At 44.8% G+C, this 22,982-nt stretch overlaps 2 protein-coding genes across 5 annotated transcripts in view; both read right to left on the bottom strand.

Moving 5' to 3' along the window:
* RABGAP1 (RAB GTPase activating protein 1) overlaps positions 1–22,982 on the bottom strand; it is a 77,467-nt gene that overhangs the window by 15,438 nt on the left and 39,047 nt on the right. For all 3 annotated transcript variants that reach the window (XM_017809946.1, XM_017809945.1, XM_017809947.1), the window contains 2 exons: positions 1,535–1,648; positions 883–957 (listed from right to left, as the gene is read on the bottom strand). In XM_017809946.1, coding sequence (XP_017665435.1) covers positions 883–957; positions 1,535–1,648 — 189 coding nt within the window. The remainder of the gene's footprint in view (positions 1–882; positions 958–1,534; positions 1,649–22,982) is intronic.
* On the bottom strand, positions 5,253–17,203 carry GPR21 (G protein-coupled receptor 21). 2 transcript variants are annotated; one of them, XM_017809966.1, is made up of 2 exons: positions 17,082–17,203; positions 5,253–16,326 (listed from the first exon to the last, which is right to left on the bottom strand). In XM_017809966.1, exon 2 carries the CDS (start codon positions 15,956–15,958, stop codon positions 14,912–14,914), a length of 1,047 nt encoding a protein of 348 aa, XP_017665455.1. In that variant the 5' UTR covers positions 15,959–16,326; positions 17,082–17,203; the 3' UTR covers positions 5,253–14,911. The 2 variants fall into 2 exon arrangements, with proteins under 2 accessions (XP_017665455.1, XP_017665454.1); XM_017809965.1 differs by lacking the exon at positions 17,082–17,203 and adding an exon at positions 16,673–16,736.

The following is a 22,982-nucleotide window of genomic DNA, read 5'->3' as shown; positions in this document are numbered from 1 at the left end:
AAGAGCAGCTGGGAAAAGGAACCTCAGAGCACAACTGGGCTTAGGAGCTCTGCAGTTCCAGCTCCCCCTTGCAATAGAAACACTGACAAAAAGCAGACCTTACTTTAAACCAGAGCAGTCTAGAAATAATTTGAACGGATTTCTAATCCTCTCCTATTTCCCAAGCGTGAGTGAATCTAAAACTTTTGCTCCTGACACACGGGAACCATCAATCTCTCTCCAGCTTCTGAACACACCAGCAATTAAAGGCTATTACACTGATGAGATCACTTCTATCAACAGCAATTAAGTTTAAAAAAGCATAATATAGTTTCTTTTAAAAATATTAAAATATTATTGTATCCTTCCCTAACCTCTGAAACCAAGGAGCACAAAGACCTACAGGAAACAGCCCACAGGCAGCACAGTCTGCACTGAGACCTTATGACTGACATCCCCTCAATGCCCTACACTCATATATATATGTATATATATACATGTATACAGGACATGGCAATCACCATCCATATTTCTGACTGATTCCAGTAAAAATACCTTCTAAAAAGCTTAAATCTGACCTTGAAACCCTGTAACAAAAACATTTACAGCGCTGTCTTAAACCCAAATTCCATGTCTACTGGTGCTTGTGAGTACAGCCCTGAAGGAAGGGGTCCTGGAACAGGAACTCAGGGAATGAACACTGACTGCAGACCAGAGTCCTCACAAACACCACAGGGGGCTTTAAACCATGCACTCTTCGCTGTCTAAAATCACGTTATTACTGACCAACACACAAGTGGATATGAGCCCTGCAACTCCACTAGTTCAGGAGTTTGTTCCAGGCAAAGTGGAGCAATAATTATTCTTCAGTTTGAAACAAATGAGGGCAACCCCAGCACTTACATGTAACAGCAGCACAGCAGCAAGAAACGACTGGCCTTGGCAGTAGCCAATCTCTTCATCGTAGACAGAGTAGGCCTGAAAAAAGAATCAAGACTTTACTTCTATCTGTCTCAGGCTACAAACACAAAGAAAACAGAACAAACACTGCATTGAACACAGCTCCATAAACTTTCACCTCTAAACAGGTGCCACAGGGACATTAGGAAGAGGAAGAAGACCAGGAATATAAAAGAGTTCTGGAAGCCTAAACAACTCCAGCCAACTGAATGCAGTGAGCTGTCCATTCCTGCCGAGCTCCTCCCGTTAATAAGCAGCCTCAGTGCATGTCTGTGGCTTTATAATATTTATGGGAGGTACATAGTTATCTCCAGTTACATAATTTGTCCAGCTTGACCCAGGCTGACAGGTCTGGAATCATGAGAAGTCTCTGCACCAAACACTTCAGTGTTCAGGAATCCAGAAGGGCTTTATGTCTCCTGTCTGAGTGGCACCATCACCAGCTATGGTGAGAAACCAGAGTGAGCCAGGGCCAGAGTCTGTCTCCATGACAGGCAATGGTAACACATCCACATTCTTCTCAGCTACCAGTCACATCTGTCAGTGATGCTGAATGCAAGTTACCAAAAGCAGCCCAGAAGAACTTAAAGAATACCTTGCATATTTTGTACAGGGAGTCCTGGCCATCCCCCCCAGTATCTTTAAAATAATCATGAGCAGGGAACGTTCGATTGATGTCTCGGGTGATGGCACTGTCTTGTGGAGACTCCTGTTAGAAAAAGAGCACAATATGTAAATTAAAACACATCAAAGGAATATAAATTACAAATGCTAGGACGGAGAGTTGGAAGATTGGCACTGGGTTCTGTGCACTGTTCTAAATTTAACAAAACACAGCCTACTCCACCAGAGCAGGCTGGCAGCTCCACATGACAGTCTGGATAGACTTGGTTACCTAAACACATCTGGGAAGGGTCAGGGAGGGGCAGGTCACACACACACACACACAGACATACACAGACAGACACAGACACACACACAGACACGCAGACACACACAGACACACACGTATTCCAGGCCACTGCAATGCAGAGCCTTCCCCTGGAGACTCCTGATCTCCAGTGCTGCCCAGGCACGTTCCTTTTATCTCCCCACTGCAGGGAGTCACAGTCAACTGTAAGCAGCTGCTGTCCACAAAGCCTGTCCCTGAGGTTCAGCTCAGAAACCACTCTGCATCCCCTCCTCAGAATTTAACTACAGAAAACAGAAATCTGAGCATGAACCCCAGAAAGTATTGCTCAGTGAAACACAATCATGAGCAGGGATTTCAGCATGAGGAAGGTGGAACTTCGTTCTCCACACCACTCTGACACCAGCAGTTTCAGATGCCTTGGACACTTGGAAAGCTGAACAGTAACAGAAAAAGTTTTACTCTACCCAAATAACCCACGTTTCTGTAGCAAATGGAAAAAGATTAGAAGTAAAAGATAGTAAAAAAGTACACAATGTAATCAGTGTAAAGATCATTCAACAGAGCTTGTAGTTCTTTTTCCTCACAAAAGGATTTTGCAAACAACAAAATTACCACAGTGTGCTTCATTTTCTCTTCTGATTTTAATCCAAGGTTAATGCTCCTCTCTGGGGCTTAATACAGACATTTCATTAGGAAAGCATTACGCTGCTATTAGAATCAAGTTACCAGATTGTTTGGGAAATTATATCAAAAGTACTGTTCAGCATTCCAATTTGATAATAATTAACGTGCTGAAGAGTCTGTCTCATTAAAAGGAAATCAGAAACAAACAAAATCCAGTGCTCAATAAATTTCATATAAACATCTATCTTTTAAGTCAAAGACAAGTACACTAATGGCTGGCTGTTGGCTTCAGCATGTTTTGCAAGGAGAAAAGACAATGCTCAGAAACAATCCTGAAAACTTTAAACATGTGAATACAGTCTTAGTGGTAACTTTCAGTTTCTGAAGAGTTTGCAAGGCTGACTTGCAGTGAATTCTCTGCAGGAGCTCAGGTGCTGCTCACTGCCAGCAGCTCTGGTACCACACAAGGGGGTTTCCCGAGCGTCACCTGTTCTGCTGCAATGGCAAAATAACCTCAAATCCACTTGCCTTTTAATCCACTTATTTAACAGCAGAGACCAGAGCATCTGGTTGGAAACTCTTAAGAGAGGCTTCTCAAACAAATCACTCATTATGGCTAAAGAGAACTAATTAGTGGCCTCCCTGGCTTTGCGTGACTTGGTCAGCACTTGACTCCTGTGTTTCAGTACAATTCCTCCAGCAATCTGTAACTCAAGTTCCTGCAGCTGAAGCACAGCTTGGGGAGAGAAAAATCAACGGAAATGATAAGGTTTAAAAAATGTTTTCCAAAAACCGTGGCTTTGAAATCTCCCCATTGGTACAAACTGCTGCAATCCAAGCATTGTGTAACCTTTTCTTTACTCCTATTTTTATACCTTGCTGTGAGAATTGGCTCAATGGGCAATTTCTCATGCTTTCAGGGGACTGGGAACTGAAGGAAACCCTTCTGAACCCACACCCTTCACAAACTGGGATTGAAAAATAGAAAGCTAAGAATGACAGGAAGAAAAAGAAAGTAGTAAAGAAAACAGAATGGAAACCAGCCATGAGAACTCAGGCGAGTGTAGTGAAGATTAAAATTCTCATGACAGTTTGCTGCTCTGAAGGAAAGCAGGAAAATGCAGATGCTCAGACTCAGAACATACCTTTCCTCCCCCTCTTTGCTGCACTTTAAAGTATTAGGGCAGTTATACCAAAACCTTCCTCTCCAGCTGATTTAAACAGAAACTACGTGAGTAATTATGGAAACCAGGACACAGTCCAGCAGGGAAAAGCCCATCTATTCTGTCAGTCTGTATAGAAAAGCACATTAGTTCCCACCTCCTAAACTTGTCACACTTAAGACATTCTCCTTGTATTTCTGCCATCTTCCTGGGAGCATCCCAGGATGTGCAAACCATATCATGCAGTTACAGACTTGATCAACATCTTCACAGTGAGACTGTGTTACTTTGGAAGCTTTTTCTGTAGCTTAAGGCACAATTAGAGCCATGGAAGAGCTGGAGTTCCCAGAACCTCTTCCCAGGGCTGATCTACTTGCAGTTTTCAGCAGCTCAGGTTTATTCCTCCTAATCCCCCACATAAACCCAAGAGGATGAAGAAGCAGCAGCAAAGAATTGCTGAAGGGACAAGATCTGTGGTGATAGAAAATGAAATAAGAGATCTCCAGAGAACAGAGGGAGTTGCCTGCTGGAAATGGCTCATCATCCACAGATCAGCTCCTGGTGCACCAGGCTCCTGGAGAAATGGGATGGGGTATAACACCTTCACCTAAACACAGGATGGCTTCAAAAACAGCATAAAAAGGGGAAAATGGTGAGGTCCAAACTTCAGATTCCTCCTGCCCCAACCCCCAGCACGATTCCAAATGTGGAATTCTGCTCACTGGGTGAGTTATCTGACACACCCAGCACAAACCCAAGCTGTGCCTGACTCTCACTCTTGCCACAATGGGATCCATTTCCACATTGCAATTATTCCTTAGGAAGGTTCCCCCGACTTTGCAAGAATTCTGTCACACGGGCAGAGATTACTGTGGGAAGGGTCTGGAGACTGGATCCATCAGTGGAATTTTCCTTGCTTTGCCCAGGGTCAGATCAGCACGTGGTGTGTTGCTGCAAGGCACGGCCAGGCCATCCCAGAGCCACCAAGCCAGGGGCAGCTTCCAGCACATCCAACAAGCAGAAAGAGCCAAATCCCTGCAAATTTCCTGGGCAGCAGCAAGGGTAATGTTACACGACGGGGATCAGTTATTTGGAGCAGATCTGTACGTTTTAAGCACATTCAAAAATATTAAAAGGTCTTTTGATAGCTATTTTCAGTGTTGGCAGGACACTGTGTCACCTGGTCTATTTTGTGGGTTGATGGCATTCCCAAAACTACTTTCATTAGGCAATATTTACACTGACTTTTACACAAAGTGCATTTCCTGCATTTGTGTTCGCCCAGACCGCTGGAGAAGGTTTTGGTAAGAGGAATTACACCTGTTACTGAGACCTTAAGGAAGTATCACAAACCCCACTTTCAGAGTAATGTACTTGTTAACTTCCCACGAGGAATGCTGCCCACAGCATGGAAGAGTTACCTGGAGTCAGCACTTACTGAGAACATTTACGGATAAACAGTATTTGTGGAAAAAAACCTGAATAATTTAGACAAATTTGGAATGGTTAGACAACTGCAACTGGACACAATAGTGCATTGATACAGCATACTTTCAGGCCAAATATGGCAATATAGTGCAATTCTAAAAATAAAAGTGAATCCCTTGTGATATCCAGCCCTTTCGCTCTGTTCGTTTCCTTTTAGGGCTCCAGTTTCCCACAGGAAAATCAGAGCGCGGAGTTTGCCCACAGTGCCCTCCAGCACGTATGGACACAGCACAGACACAGGCAGGCTGCAAGGTCTGCCTGCTCCTGCCACCTACACACGGGCCAGGCTGTTTAGAGCTACCAAGAGAAGAGGGAAAAGCCCCACCCAGTCCCCAGGAACACACCTTTACCAGCACACACACACAGAAGGCATCCGGGACAAGACGTGAAAACATGTGACGTATCATTTATTTCTTAAATGTATTTATGATCCATTCAGACCTTTCAAATAAAGTGTACAAGTGCATTTCAGAATAAAAAACTACACTCTTCACACAGCTCTGTAGAACACTACATTTCATCAAGGAACTTGAAGCAAAAACTTCCTATTAAACCACCCATGCATCCTTTGGCTACAATAATATCACTGATCAACAAGTACTGCTAGTCAATTCGGAGTTTCCCTTTAAAGAGAAGGAGCATCCTAAAATATGCCACCCCTTCCAGAGACCTCTCTTTAAAGAGAGAATATTAAATAAATTAGCTAGGCTTTTAGGCAAACAGTAAGGCTACTTAGTACTGTTGATGCATGATCCATATATTTGGAGAACAGGCAATCCTAGGCTATGTGAAATGCGTCAACAGCCCTTGAAATTGTAGTAGTATCAAGATTACATCAATCCAGAACAAATGGCAGACAAAAATGTAACCAGTGGAACAATCACTGAAAAATGTGCAGTTTCTCTTAGGATGGGAAGTGCTGATAACAGATTCAGAAAAGTGTTTATAAAATCCGCTAAGAACCACATTGACATTCTTAAAATTACATATTGTACAAAGCCCTAAACTCTGTGACTGTACAGCTACTGCCGTGTTCAATTGCTTGTTTGGAGGGACATGTACACACATATGTAAAATACACATATATACCTAGTTTAAAACAATCAATTCAACGTGGCAGTGACTGTACGGCTGCACAGTACACAAATATATATATATATGTACATCTACAGCAAAAAGGGAACAAGCCAACAGATGTATGACACAGCTGGGGTACAGACCACCTCAAAGGGAATAATACATTTCTTTGAGTTTTAATAGCTCATAGCAAAATTACCTCTTGGAAATAGTTATGCAAATATTTAGAATCAGATATTTACATGCTTCCGATTTATCTAGTTCCATTTAATAATTAAAAATATGCAAGTATTATTTTAAATCAGTAACATTTGTCATTTTTGGCTCAACTGTAGTTTTTCTTATTATTAGTCTTCGTTGAAAAATCAGCTACAGAAATGTCTATTAAAACGACGGGGTGGAAGAACCCCTCTGCCCTGTATTTATCAACAGTTCTGAGTTGGCACAAAATAGGCAATTCTGGAGCCACAACAATAACTTCCTCAGCTGCCTTGTATGAAAACACCCATCTTCACCATCCCCCTTCCTGTGCAGGTACAAACCAGAGCAGACCCAGTGAGAGGAGGGACCGTGGAGGAGCCCCCCAACACCCCCACGGTCCCCACTGTGTCAGAACTGAACCAGCATTAGAGACTCTTAAGGGTTGGACAGGCTCTAATTCACCTGTTTGCTTTTCTAATCTGCTTTGGTGGATGTTTTCCTGTAGTTCCTCCTAGCAGGGGTTTCACACTCACAGCTCTTTCTCATCTTCTAATACAAAACAATTTCCAGCATTAAAAGGTGCACAAGGTTCTTACAAACACACACATACACATTCTTACCTGTGATTTTATCTATTCTTGGCCCTCTCACTGACACTCAGGGAAAAACTACGTTGGAACACTACTGGTGGAAGGAGCTGGACTGTCTCCCAAAACTCCTGTAACAACCCTCTGACAAAGGTCAGATCTCCACAGAATGCACCAAACAACTGGTGGCTTCTGCTGTACCAGGGACTGGGAAGGCGCAAGGAGACGGGTGGGACACAAGGAAAAATGAGCATCACAGAATCATGGAATGGTTTGGGTTGGAAGGGACCTTAAATCCCATCTCATTCCAACCCCCTGCCACGGGCAGGGACACCTTCCACTACCCCAGGTTGCTCCAAGCCCCGTCCAACCTGGCCTTGGACACTTCCAGGGACGGGGCACCTACAACCTCTCTGGGCAACAGAGAGGTTTTAAAGTGAGATCACTCCACTGTGTTTCGTTCAGCAAAGCAACCTAAAAGCACATGCACGCACAGCCTCCCATGCTCGCCTTTAACTGTAAACAGCAGGTGAAAAAAACAATTAAAAAAGGTACGAATACAAGTTCGAAATCCCTGAAGAAAAGACATACCCACGAGTATTAAGAACAGTAAAAAAGCTCATCATTAGCAGTTGCAAACTCGTTTCCATCCTGTTGCATTCATTAGAGGAATACAAAATTGAATCTAGTGTTTACATGCTAGACTTACAATAGAAACTGGATTTCATAGGTTACATATGGAGAGAAATGTATCAGCATAGGAACCTGCAAAAGACTGTGCTGTACAGCATTTCTAAAGACACAGGTCTGTCAAGACAATACACATGATTGCAAATCCTTTCAGACAGTTCAAAAGCATGGCTGGAGGTAATGCTGCTTCCTGTCCTCTGAAAGGATTAACTGCACCATTAATTTTAGTAGGTTTTATGACAATTTAACCTCAAGAAATACCTAACCCCTCAAAAACTGAGGTGATCAGAAACATACAGGTACCTTACAGCCCTCAGGTTTTACTTCTTTGTACACTAAACATCAATTCATTTGACAGCATCTACAGAAAACGTTTTAAAAAATGTTTTTATGAAATACTTTTAATACTCAGTAATGCTAATATTTAAAAATACTTCACAGTGTGGTACTAATGTAACTTCATAAAACGAGCAACTTGAGTCAGCTAAAGCTCAAAGCCTTACGTTATATTAAAATAGTCCAAAGATTCCACACACACACACAGAATCACTAGCACTATAAATATACCTAAGCCACTTTAGTGCAAAGTCTGGTTTTGCTTCCCCTGACAAATCCCTCTATATTCCTGCCAGCATATTAAAATGTCATCCTTTACTAATCTAATTATTGATTTTCAAGGATTCATTTACAGCTGAAATCCCAGAAGAACTTTTTTTCAATTTACCATAAAAGTAATGACTTGGTTTATTAAGCATTTGATTGCTCGGCTCACGTGATCTCTGTAAGGCTGAGAAATGACTGGCACATGCACAGCAAGACTGGAGTTCATCTTTCTGAGGAGTCACTTGAATTTATTTCACCTTTTAACAAAAGGATCTCCAGTAATGACCATCAGAGAGAAGCCAAAGCTTTGAATTACAGAATTGCTATCCTCATCTTACAAATTGCTAATTAGAAAGAAGTCAGAACAGGCAGTTTGGACTCCCTGCCCCCTTTCAACCCTGTGCTCCACCTCAGGTGCCTCACACACAGGTACTGCCCAGGTGGAGCCCTCCCCGTGATCACCAACTTCAAAACATGTTTGTCTACCTCGACCCACATTCTAAATATAGTCCAATGCAATGTGCATCCACTCAGCATTTCTAAAAACTTCTCAGCAAATAAAGCTCCTGGTTATCAACCCGTGCACAGGTGTCAGTCCCACAGTGACCTGATGCCTCCTGGTCTCTCCTGGAGCGGAGCCTGCACAGCCTTTGATCAGCCCAGGGATTGTGACACTCCTCCAAAACAGCTTCAGGACAAAACAAAGATGACTCCTTAATAACAACTTCTGTTTCTCAGTTGAAATAACTACAAAGTCACCAGCTAGAGGGTCAGTTCTGCCTGCACAGATTGCTGGAGAACACCTGAGGCTGTAATTAAAGCTGGATCAGGATACAGGAACATCACTTCTGGTAACGTTTTCATTAACTGCTAAAGCTCAAGAGATGCAAATGGGATATGGGCGAGAGCCACAACCACTTCCATCTGCAGCCACCACCACAGGCCTGTAGAGCAGACACAGCCTGTGGCTTGTTTTCAACTCTGCAATGGGAGTAAGAGCTGAGAGGTGACAGAGCTCAGTACTGCGTGGAGAACCAGCAGCAAAGCTGCCTCCGTAAGCAAACATTTCATTTGTCTAGAATGTCACAGGAAAAAAACACCTGAAAAGCCAAGTAAACAAACTATACCATTCAGATTATTTCCCTGGGGCTGGAACACCTCAGATAGACAATCATGACAGAGCCTGATGTTACCCCACTTTACCTGAACGCAAATGAGGGGCTGATCCACCACCCCAGGCCTGCAGGGAATCCCGCTGTGGTGGGTGCAGCAGCCCCAAGGCTCAGAGGAGCTGCCTCCAGAGAGCAGCAAAGCAAAAGCAAGAAGGTTAAACTCCACATTTTAAAAAAATGTGCATTGTAAAGAAAATGACCCAAATTAAATACCCCATTGTTCTGACCAAACTCCAGTGGGTTTCCTTTCTTTGTTTCCCCTGGCGACAACTTTCAGTTTCTGTCTCTAAATACAACTGCACCTGGTCCTAAACTTATTGGATTTTAATTCTGAAGTGCTGTCCTCTTCCAGAGGCATTTTACATACATAACTTTAGTATTAAATGCCTTTGCTTGTCTGCAGAAATGTCTTTTGAAGTGGTATCTCTGCAATGCACAGACAGGAAGGGAAAAAACAACTGGAATTGAGACATTGACCTCTACAAGCCAGGAGGACACTTCTAGTGAAAATGGGTTGTTTTCATCATCCTAAAAGAGGGGCTGCTTGCCTTCGTGGAGACAGTCTGTAAAACCTGATGGCCCAGTGCTCTGACCTGATCACAGCCCATACACACCCCTAGTATTGATTTGGTAAAAAATATTAAAGAATATTAAAGTTTGGATAAACGTGGATTAAAATCCAAGGTTATCTTGAATGACACCACGGGAAGGATGTGTCATTGTATTCTGCAAAGTCACAGAAGGGAAGAAAAACATTTCTAAACCAAACAAAATAAGGGCCAAGTGAGGCCAGTGTTTCAGCAGGTGCTTCAAGTACTCAGAACCAAAAATGTGTTAGAATGACAACAAAAGCCCTCCAAAACCACCACCTCCTCTTATTAAACTAAAATTACCTACAATGGATGAATCAAGTAATCAGAAAAATGTTAAATGGGCCTTCTGTTTGTAATGTCTCAAGGCAGATTCCTGCACTCACACACTGGTTGATTCCTAAGAAATACTTTTTAAAGCATCGACCTGAATTAGGAAAAGTTCTGTCAACTTCCAACCCTGATGTGAAGTAGGATGAGGCTGAAATATTTCAGACTTCCCGACTCATGGAGTTACATCCTTGATCATTGCAGCAGTTGGGAATACCACAATAAACAGCAAAAAAATCTGCATATTAAATTTGCACACTGAATGTTTCCATCTCGCATCACACCCAGGCCTTGGAAGTGCCTTTTCCCGAACAAACTGCTGAAATTTAGGATTCTTCCACGTAAAAGCTTTCTATGAGAGGGCAGGGACAATGCCACAGGGGTGCAGTTTGGGAATTCTCGTTCTCCTGCAATTCTCTGTGCCTTAGTACTTTGTACCACTTTCTCCCTGTCAAAGACTTGTGACAAATATCCAAGACTGCCCCTTGGCACTCTGACACTGAGCCATGTCAGAATTCCAACCAGAAGAAACACATTTCTGAGTGATAAGAAGCTTAAAAACAAGTACAAAACCCCCGACAACAAATCAAGACTGTAGAAACTGGTAACATTTAATTAAAAAAAAACTAGCAGTAGCATAACAGCAAAACTGTTGTTTCACACAAAACATATCTGTCGAGTTTAAAAATACTGTCACTTGATTGAGATCATAAAAAAATAATATTTCACAGATATTCTCCCAGTCTATTTGGAAAATGACAAAATAATCACAACCTAAACTTCCAGTAATCCTTAAAAAGAATAAAAATAAAGTGTTCTAGATGAAGCAAATTATCACCTTCTGAGAAGTTGTGAGTATTGAAATCCTTCCCATGGCACTAAAAAAAGCCACTGAATTGCATCCTGCAAATTGAACCTTCCAGCAGCTTAATTTGAGAGCGAGGCAGATAACCCTAATAAAAAAATCAGTTTATAGTCTGAGATGGAACTTCAAAATTAGTTCATTTAATCACATCACAACACAATTTTCATGAGGCTGTAATTTGATTTCTGTACTCTCCTCAGAGTGGCATTTATGTGTGCAGTGCTCTCGAGCACCGGCACACTCGGGCACAAACGGAGCCAGGGAAGGATTAGTTTCATGTGTACGACGAGGAAAACCAGCCAACAGCAAAGTTTGCTGCCTGACAATTCCTAGCACAGACTGTGAGGAAAAGGATCCCTCCCTGTGCCTCGTGTGAGCTGCATGACAAAGGGTGTTCAACGGGCTGCTGAGCAAACAAGGTAATGTGTGGCAAAATTATTTCTTCCAGTTGGCACAGTGAACAGGAGTCACCCCCTGCAATTCCATGAAGACAACAGACTCCAATGTTATGAATACTTAAAACATCTAATCACAAACAAACCTACATCAACATTAAATTAACTTAGAGGGAAAAAAAACCTCGTAATTTAAATTATAAAAAAAAATCAATAAATTAACACAGACAAAAAGAGAAATACTTGAACCTAAAACTAAGCTACGGAGGCAACACTAAAAGTGTCTGTACAAACACTGGATGAAACCTGAATGCACCAACTGGCTGCAACTCCTCTCCGTCCTCATCTCTTGGAGACTTCCAGATTCTGATCTTCACCTCTCCCAGAGATTATCTGAGCTGAGGAAGACTTGGAGGTGAGTAAGGCAACTGAAAACAGCCTGGCTGTCAGGAATGTAGAACTGAACCTTAGCTGCAAAGCAGCGACAGCTGCAGGCATGGATCTGCATCTGGAACAGCCACTGTGCTCCAAGCACAATTCCAGGCTCAGAGCTTCAGCTCCAGCTAAACCTCTATGCTGTGATTTAGACCCCTTACCCGTTTTAAACATTTTCCAAATTCTCCAGAACTAACACACAATGATACTATTTAAACCCTCTATTCGTGAAAAAAACCAAAAGCAACAATCTTTGCTTCCACTTAAACCTGAAACTGCCATTTCTGGGGTTTTAGGCCCCAGCAGATTCTTCTCTTCCATTAAGTTTTAATCAAATGCTATTTCAATGATACATTGCATCACTTCAAAGACTCGGAAATGTTAGATAAGGTGAAGAGCAGAGAAAAGCTATTGGGAGTTTACCTGAGAGGCTGTTCCAAAAATACCACACACACACACTTTGATATTAGTGACTAAAGCCCTTAAATTGTTCCCCAAAGCCCACCTGTGCCATAATACCCACAAACCACTGGAGAACAATTACCAGCTGATGTGCTGGGAGCTTATTATACCACTCAGAAATGACTCACTACACCCCTGCACTCCCCCCACGGCTGTCTGTGTCTAACCAACGTTCAGACTGCGAGGGCTCTGCAGAACAAATCACCTCTGCCACGTCTGGAGGACCCGGCCCAAGCCGTGGTCCAGACTCTGCCTTACTACAGAGGAGAACAGGAGATGTCCATGGGAAGGCATCAGGGTTTACACAACCTGTGTTCTTCACGTTTCAGATGAACTGAGGAGGAAGTTTATCTGGAGAGGTTTGGACTGGGGATGGAACATGTTGGGGGCAGATCAAGATACAAGTTAAATGCTTTGCCACTGGGGTCCCCCAGGGAACGGGGCAGCAGCAGCAGTGGTTCTGCCCCATCCTCCCCAGAACAGGTACACACCCCCGAGAGGAACCAAGTACATCAGCACTGAGTGCTCACAAGCACAGGCTGTGCCAGGAGTGCTTCATCCTGCTCTCTCTGCCCTTCCCTGTTTCCTCACTGGCAGCCCCACGAGACTGTTCTGGTGAAAATGTGGATGGGCAGAGGGACTGCAGCAATCCTGGCATGTGACGGGCAGAGACGTGGGCTGGGATCCTCCAGGGCAAAGGGCTCCCAGCAGAGCAGAGAAGAGGGGGGTGTTTGCTGGAGGGACAGGGCAGAGCACTGAAAAGACGATCTTGATCTGCAACAACAGACAACTTGACACCATTTAAAAAAAACACAGTCTTCCCTCTGGCCAAGAGAATTACCCCAATTCTAAAATGATCCAATTCCTTTTCCCTAACCCTTCCTCGTTCCCACTGTGACTAACAGCACACACCAGCTGTACCAGAGCAGCTCAGGGAATTCTCTGAGCTCGCAGCACCACGGAGGGATAAACAGGGGATGCACAACCTGCCCTCAGAGCAGGTGTGGTGGAGGGACAGGCAGACACAGGACAATACAGCTGTAACCCACTATTACAGGAACACTCAGTTCACTTGGATTTTCCAAAATGGCATCAGTAAAAAGGATATTCTTTAGGAAAAACTCAACAATTCTGCCACACTGCCTTCTTAACAGCTTTCCAGTACTCCAAACATTTAATCTAGGATAGCTCGAACAATGTGGTCAATGACATTTGGTTTCTCAGATATTGCCTTTGTCTGACCAGTTAGATATGCGTTTGCCAACAGGATTTAGCTCCTGCTATATTTGAACCATCTTTAATCCCATGAAGGCTAAAGAAAAATGTCTCTGATTTAGCTCTGTGCACTTATGAATAACTCAAATACTACAGTTAAATTTACAACATAGTTCCCTTAGCTGTTTAGAAGACAATTGTTTTCTTTCCTTTCCCCTTAAGTTCTAGTATGTAAAATATCAGAAGAATTTAGATTAAAAAAAAAAAAAAGGGACATGTTATTTTTAAAGTTGTTCTTGAGAAAATTTCCACATACAAACTCGTGGCATTTCTCCACTGGTTTGAGAATAATTTTCACATGTTGGCATCATCTTTGAGTGGCTGCCACAACTCTGGTATCATAAAGCAACACGTATTTTCTCATAGCTTATCAAAACACATTTTATTTAACTGCTAAATTTGGTCTGATCCAAGTTTTTCTTCTTACTTCACAACAAACAGGAAAACGCAGATGCCATACTCTGATCCAAACATGCATCCTACCAGGGAAACAGGGCACGGACCCAGATCAGCCCCAAGCCTACGACTGCTCAGATCACATCGCTGCACTCACGGCTCATCAAAACTGAGTTCACACTGAAATGTTCACATTGTTCACTACTGTTCTACAAGTCCTGTCTAGGTAGCACTGAAAAACGAATTGTTTGGCCCCTTCTGTTCTGACGCTGGAACGTTGTGTCAATATACTTTGGCATATATTAAAAAAATCCCTGTAATATACCATAGACTGTGACATTTCCACTTCAGCTCTATCATTTACATGTGAAGCACGAATCTCCAAAGAACCCAGTAAAGCTGTAAGAAAGACTACATTTTGCCGAAGCTCTCAGACACCCACTCCATTCAGTCACACCAGCTGGAGAGGTAAGTGTCAAGATACAGCTTTATTCTTTAAAATGAATATGGAGGTGAAACTCCACAGCCTCCTCCACAGCAATCATTTTTTAAAGTGAAACCACAACGATATGTGCTCCTGATTCTTCTATGTCAGCAGCATTTCTCAGAAACCTTTTTGCAAATCTGGACATCTTAAAATCGTATCTAACTTATTTCGCAACTTGCGGAATCGTCCCTGCACTTCCCAGTCCAGCTGACAGGCGTCCTAGACATGACATCCATTGGAAGATCTTTTGCTCCTAGAGGTAGAGGAGTCCTTAGCTACCCTCTGTCTAGCGCAGGAGGCACAGATGGCCCCCGAGAGGCGCTTCAGCCCCTTCTGAAAGACACTGTTGGAGAGACTGTAAATGACACAGTTGCAGAAACTGTTGCTAATGGCAAGCCAAGTGGTCAAGAAGGACGCGACACGGTTACTATAGACATTGGAGCTCTCCAGCAGGAAATAGATGATGTAGGGCAACCACAGGATGTAGAAGACACTGGTGATGCGGAACAGGACCATGGCATAGCGCTTGTCCGGGCAGGGCTGTGCCTCCCCAGCCTCCCCATCCTGGGAGCTGAAGCGCACCCGCCTCTCGTTGATCTCCTTGGTGTGCTGCTGGCAGATGCGGAAGATGTTGAAGTAGGTGAAGCAGACGATGAAGGCGGCCGGGGCGTAGAGCATCACCACAATGAACAGGGTGAAATAGGGGTCGGTGTTCCAGGAATTGGCGCACCACTGGAACACATCCCCGTGGTATCCAGGCTTTCCCCAGTGAAAGGAGGGTAAGAAGACCAGGCAGGAGTAGAGCCAAATGGTCAGGATGCAGATTCGCAGCCTCCACGGGGTAACCAGCGTGTTGTAGGTCAGCGGCTTTGTGATGGCGATGTATCTGTCAATGCTAATGCAGGCCAAGGAGGCCATGGAGACGCTCTTCAGCACTGACACCACATAACCAAAGATTTGGCAAACCAAAGACTCACTCAAAACAATAGGATAGTGCAGCAGAGACAAAGAAGGCACCAGACAGCTCACGCCCACCAGGAGGTCAGCATACGCCATAGTCTGGATGAAGTAGCTGGTGGTGTGGTGGTTCAGCAGAGGTGCACAGTGAAAGACAAATATCACAATAATGTTGCCCGAAATAATCAGCACCATGAGGAACACAATAATAACCACTTCCAGGAGGCAAAAATTGATGGTCTCCAAATAGCTAATGGCCAGGAGACAGAAGGGCCGGCCACTCTGGTTGCCAACCAAAGAGGAGTTCATCTTGAGCACTGCAGTGATCGCTCTACTTCATGCTCCTGCCTGCTGCCTGCAGCCACTCCAGGCAGCTGCTGTCATTGCGGCTGGTGCTGTGCGTGCAGCAATGTCAAAACCGGAGCTCCGGTCCCCAGGGCTGCTCCAGATGCTGCTGCTGTGCATTGTCTGCAGCACAACTCCCCTTTAAATCCGGCTCCCCGTCGCTGCCGGTGCACCGGGACCCGGCGGCAGGCATGTCAGCAACTTCCCCGGCGCACGGGAGAGGGCTGATATTGGTGCCCGCCCGGGTGGGCTGCCGCGCCGAGCAGGGACGAGGGGCTGGGGGAAGAGGGAGAGGAACCTTCAGCGAGTCAGGACGAGAGTCCTCCCAAAGGCTGACAGAGAGAAGGGGAAAGTGTTTTACAGAAACGCCTCTCCCCGCCGCCCCGCTCCTTCCCCACGCCCTGCCCAGCGCTCGCCGCCGGCCCCGCTCCAGCCCCGGTCCCCTCCCCACGCCGGGCCCGGGCCCCGCCGGCGGCAGCGGGAGGCGATGCCGCCCCCGCGGAGCCCCGGCAGGCGGGCGGGGGGATGCGCGGCGGGGAGGGCGGGGGTCCAGCCCTTCTCCGCTGGCTCCATTTTGCACGGCGCTTTTGTTCGCCGCCTATGCCGGCCCCGCCGCCGCCCCGGCCCCGCCGCCCCCGCCGCCCCCCGCCCGGCCCGGCCCCGCCGCCCCGGCCCTACCTGCGGCGGGCGAACAAAAGCGCGGAGCATCCTCGGGCGGGCGGCGTGCGCTCCGGCCGCGGCGATGCGGAGCCGGGGGCGGGGAGGCGGGAGGAAGGGGAGGGAGGCGGCGGGAGCCGGGGGAGGGCGCGGCGCGGCGGGGACCCGGCGGGGAGCGGGGCCGCAGCCCCTCCGCCCCTCGTCCAGGGGAGCGGGGCAGCGCCGGCCGCAGCCCCGGCACGGCGGGGGCCGCTCACGGGGCGCCCGGAGGGCCCGGGCCACGAGCGGCGGATGGCGGTGGGAGCATCACCCGGAGCGACCCCGCCGCGCCCGGAGAACACGCGGGTCCCGGCCCTGCCCGCGCACCCCAGTACTGCAGGCACACACACACACACACACCCGCACCCCGGCGCTGCAGGGACACACGCACCAACACACCCGAGGATGCTCCCTGCTCCTCCTCCCGGCACCTCTGCACGGCCAGCGACAACCGCCCACCACGGGCGTGAATTCACGCGGTTCGTCGTCACTTAAGGCTTTTCCATCCCAGCCCTTTTGGGGAAATACTTATTCTGGAATAAACGTGCCCTTGCTAGGCGTGGTGTGTGTTGTTTAGGAGACACCTGACACCAAGGGCAAAACTGAGAATGGTGTCCCACCGTTAATCCAGATGTAGCTCCAGGTAGGCAGGCACCTCCCTCCACACACATACACAACGCAGAAGGACTTGCTGTCCCTGACAGTCCCCAGGACACCCCGCACCAAACCAGAAACCAACGACATTCCAGCCAGCAAACACGTGAGAGATTCACAGCACAGCTCTTAAACTTGTGTTCACACCATGAGCTAACACCATCACACTATTTAACCAGGAAAACCTCTTGGAAGGCAGAGAGGCATAACAAGAGATGGGTATTGTTTGTTGTTTGTCAAGAGTGTTTTATGCAGGTGACATGCTGGAAAACACATTCCCTTGGTATTTGGAAGCTCATTCTCTGCCCCGATACCAAACTGCCCCACTGGCACAGCTTAGGACAGGCCCATCACTGTGGGAATTGATCTTCCATCGGATCAAACCAGTAAGAGACTGGAGTGAGGCTCTTTGGCAATCCAGATCATTTAGGCACACATGAAAGTGTGCAGCTGGCATCCTGACAGGCCTAAGACCACACACTGAATTCAACCAATGCCAACAAACCCAAGGTTTTGGTTAACCTAAGCCTAATACTGGTCATTCTGTGCAATTCCTAATGGATAATTAATTGCGGCCAAAGCAACCACGCTGCAATGCTCAGGATTGTACCTGACCTGTAAGTAGCAAAAAAACCTCCATTTTATGAAACACTTGTGTTGGTCAAAAATCTGTGCTGGACAACAGCATGACTTGGCAGATTTTTAGTTCATCTTGTGCAAAAGCCTGAAAACAAAAACTTGGGGCTTCAACCCCATTCTTACTCCAAAAAGATCCCTTTACTCTTGTCCTTCATTTTTGTCACAATTTATGGTGTTTCTACTCATGGCAACTGAAGTACTAGAACTGTAGCTAGGAAACATAAACTTTGAATTAAATTTAGGCAAGGGCATTGTGGTTTTACAAAAAACAAGCTATGATTGAATTACTGCTGGAGAAATGATCTCCTATCTTTCCAAAGCAGAGAATGATTTACATACCGATTGATTCAAATAGTATTTCTGGATCCTTAGGCATGAATAGACACATTATAAACATCCCCAGGAAAACAACATACATTGAACCTTCTATCTCAGATGTATAAAAACAAGGTAGCAATGGAAATTGTGAGCCTGACCAAAACAACATCTGGTTGCAGGAATTTTTAAACAGAAGATGCACCATGAAATCAAAACCTGCCCGATGTTCAGGTTTTTATGAGAAGTACAAGCTCAACACCCACCCAGCTGAGAGGTATTTCTGTCTGGTTTTCCCTTTAACTGCCGTTCTATTGTTTCCCCGAAGCCGAGAGCAATAACTCTGTTCAGTGCTGTTGCCAACTTACTCCAGCTTGTTTAAAACACCCAAACCAGCAACACCTCAAGTTCCTCCTCTTGATCACCCCTCACCAGCAGCCCAAAGTGGCCAAGGGGGTAAGGAGCAACTGGAAGGTAACTGGGCTGGGGGTCAGCACCTGCTACCCCAGCTCTGCTCCGGGGCACAACCAGCCCACTGAGAGGAACCACTTCCAGAAAGCACTGGCTGAGGTCTGCTGGGACTGAAAACTGCTGCACTGGAGAGACTTCTCCCACTCTACACCGAGGCACAGCACAGCCTCATCTAAGGCAGTGAACAGGTACTCAAGAAATCAGTCAAAGTTACAGCGACAACTCTGGGGAAAACTACTGCTTGAAAAAGATAATTAAACTTTTATCACCACGTGATCAAAACTAATCAAACACGGGATCTTGAGGTTCAGACACACTGACAAGGCTACACCGAGATTCACAGACACGTGGTAGGATTAATTTCAGTTGATTGTACACAATCGTGGCCCTTTGTACTCCTGCAAATTAAATTTATTCTTTTTAATTTATACGAACATATGGAAATAAGATTGTGATACAAGTGGAAAATAAGTGTTAACCACCCACAGCTAAAGTTCTGTCACATTTTATGCTACTGATGACAACACATTCAGTCAAATAATGGTAGTGACATTTTAATCTATTTCTTCATTAAAAACTAGTATCATTTGCACCAAGACAGACAAGTATATTTGGTAGAACGTCTGTGTTCTGTAATCCTCTGCTCATGGAGACAAAAAAGTGGGAAGATGAGAAAGTGTGTAGCAAGACTCCTGCTGTAAGAAAGACTGGAACAAATTAATCTCTTGCCAGGCCTGGAATTTCTACCAGAAATGGTGACCTCGGGGTAACATTCCAGGATACTCCTCCTGCCACTGGACTATTATTTTTTATTTTATTTGTGCCACAAGATGTCCCTCTCACGTTGTAATTTCTTAATATAGTGTATTTATCTGGTACAACAGTTCATGGTTTTTTCCTTTCGACATTTCCTCCCACACAGACCTATATCCAAGAGCTTTTTACTTTCTCCTCAATATTGTAAATGTCAGGTTCTTAAAATGTTGGTATTATGAAGAACTTCTCCACTGAGAGATTCAGTATTTGTACTAATCCTTTTAAAAAACCTTGTCTGAAAAGTGTCTGTTGTCTCTTTTGCTTTGTACCATGTTTACTTATCTTTTTTTAACCCACATGGCTCATTTTACACATTTTCTACTCAACAATACTTTCCATCCACCTATGACTGTCAAGAACATGGAGTATTTTTTCTGCAGGTGTCCATAAATGCCTGGAGTGAGTCTCCACATCTCTTCTCCTACCCTGCAGTGGCTGGAAGCCTGAAGATTAACAGCCATAACCACGATTGCCAAAGTCCTACCAGGAACAGATGCCTCTCCCAGGGATTGTCTAGATCGTTTTACCTAGAGCTTGCTTTCTGTCCCCAGTAGGGACATGACCTTAATTCACTGGGCTGGCTTCCATCCACACTCCCCACCACGAGCACAGCAATCTGGAGTTGCTAAAAGCTTTATTATTGCACACAGATGGTGTGCAAATTCTCAAAAGTGATTCGTGGAAGCACCGCGACGGTGAAACTTCGCCATTACCGCAATAACAAAAGCGCAGAGAACAAAACCCCAGCCAGTGTTTGGCAAAGAAATAAAGAGCAAATAATTAATTAATGCTGCCATGATGACTGAATGCAAGGAGCACACCTTGATGCACGGGTTCAATGCCATTTCTAAGTCATATTCAAGAGGAGACTCAGACACAGCCTCCACTGGTAGAACACAACAGGAGACATTTCCTTTCCACTCCTTCAGTGGTCACATCTCAACAGTACACAAACAACTGTCCTTGCAGCAGTTAATTTGCAAAAGAAAGCAAAAACCCAGAGATTCCCTGAGCCTGCACAGGAAAGCAACAAGCAGAAGGAATCCTGGGGTGCTGCATCCAACATCCTGCACACAAAGGGAAAAAAAATCCCTGGCAGAGGCCAGAAGGTTCTGAAGCAGCTGTCAACACAGATCCTTATTAATTTGGGACTGTGCTGCTGCGTGGGGTCACGAAAAGCCTGGCAGAAATCAAGTGCAGCTACTGGAATAGAGGTCAACATTAAGAGGGAAGGGGCACTGGATTAGGAGCACTCACACAGGCTTTCTGCATCTCCTGCTCGCACCAAAGGTTTCACATCGGCTCGTTGTGCTCCTGCACCACCCCACAGCAGTTATTCTCAGATAAACCACCTTCAGTGCATGGTAATGCAAATAATTGCATGCTTGACAGAGAGGAACTGGTATTAGGGACATGCAAGGCACTATGAGGATGGTGAAGCAATGTAACATAATGGACCTTTGTCTTCACAAAATTAACAATTTTTTTCCCAGACACATTTACTCCTAAGTATTGCTGCATATTGACTGTAACTGAGCTCCTATTTTAAGAGCAGTAAGAATTAGTCACATTAGAACTCCAAAATTATCAAATTTCACGACAGGCATGAAATATCAAGAAAGGCATGAAAATAAAAATTTAAGGCCAAAGTGCAGTCCAGCATTAATTTATACTGTTGGCATATACTATATACAAAGGGTCTGCAATGTTATATTGCTGGATCCTGAATTCATGCTCTCATCAGCCTCGCAAACAGTCTTGGCATTCCCTGCCTATTCTCCTCTTTAGCACCTCCACACAGTGACTTGAAACCTTACCTTTCTTCCACTGCCTGCAGAGTGAAGAAACCCCAGTGCCACTGGGAACCAAAGACTTGTGCTCTCAGACACCAACCTTTGTGCCTTCTACAGAAACAGTCCCAGCCTGTTTCCATATTTAAGTCACTGTTTTCATATTTGTCAGTTGTCACAACAAGACCAACAGCCACAGCACTGGGCTAATATGGCACTTCCAGATGAAGGCAACTTCATTTTCATTTCCTTGAGCTGACTGTGGCAGCATGCTGGTGGTACACCACAGACCTCATGTGACTGCAGCAGGGCCTGAAAATGGTCAGTCAGTACCCATTTGCTTTAATTTCTTCATTAGTTTCCATGCTGAAGGACCACTGCAGGTACAGCCAGTCCTTTTGCTGCAGAACACAGTGCTGGACCAGCTACTCTCCCTTTTACTTGGACTCTAGAGATGCTTTCAACACATGAAATCCAGGCTATTTGCTTTGTCTCAGCCAAATGAAAATGAGTGGAAAGGTTTCACAGGTTTAAAAATGAAATGTTACACTATTCCTTTCTAGCTGACAAAGATAGTAGCAGTACATGTCACCAACTGTGCCACAAAGACATCATCCTTTCCATTCTGATACCAAAACACTGAAACAGAGAAACAAGTGATGCTGTCAACCACACACCAGGCAATTAAAATAACACAACAGGGTAACTGTGATCACTCCTTGCCACAGCACTCAACCTCCACATTATTTATATGATTTATTCACCATAAAACCCAAGTTACAGCTCTACAATGCATACACCAATATTAAGGGATTCAGATCAAGTTTCTTCTATATTCACTAAGTATGTGAAAGTACTTATGGCAGAACATTTTTAGCTAATCTGATGCATTCACATCACATAGGATCCTTCTGCATGAATCCAGCAGAAACCAAGCTTAATTTCAGATGCCCTCCTGCCCTCAGAATTAAGGTCTTTAATTGCTCCTTGTGAATCTGTGCCATCAGAACATAGATATACAAAGGCTGATTCAGTTGTTTTGCTTTTTAAGTGGTGAATAATTAATTTCTGTTATATTTGTACTAAAGCTGCATCATTAATAATTTCTAATACAGTCCTTCCAGACTTGCATGTTTGATGAAAGCAGTAAAATCCAATGTGGTTATACAAATAATGGTCAAATCCAAAGCAACACATCGGTGTTCTGGATAACGAGTCAGTGACATTTCACTTTGTGACCCATTTGTTACTCTAGAACTTTGAGAAACACTGGATGACGTCTGTACATACAATTCTTATTTTCTTTTCCTACCTTACTGAGGTCAGCATTCAAGATGAGGAATTAAACTGCTGTCTAGGGCAAAAATGTCCAAATTCTGGTTTTTCTTCTATCAAAAAAGGGTGCAATTTCAACTAATGTCAGACTTTTAGCATAAATATTAAGACAATACAGCAAAATTCAGCTTTCATTCAGAAAAGCCAAACAAGCAAAGGAAACGAACCTCTGTCAATTATGAGAGCAATCAATAGGACATTTATTTTTTACAAACTAACTCAGAACTCGTCTGAGGGAAACAGAACTAGGCCTATTAAAAGGAAAGCAGCCT

This window comes from Lepidothrix coronata, unplaced genomic scaffold (genome assembly GCF_001604755.1).
Source record: "Lepidothrix coronata isolate B3197 unplaced genomic scaffold, Lepidothrix_coronata-1.0 Scaffold28, whole genome shotgun sequence".
NCBI lineage: Eukaryota > Metazoa > Chordata > Aves > Passeriformes > Pipridae > Lepidothrix > Lepidothrix coronata.
Note: the sequence above shows the minus strand (reverse complement) of the source record. Positions and strands in the feature narration are given on the sequence as shown.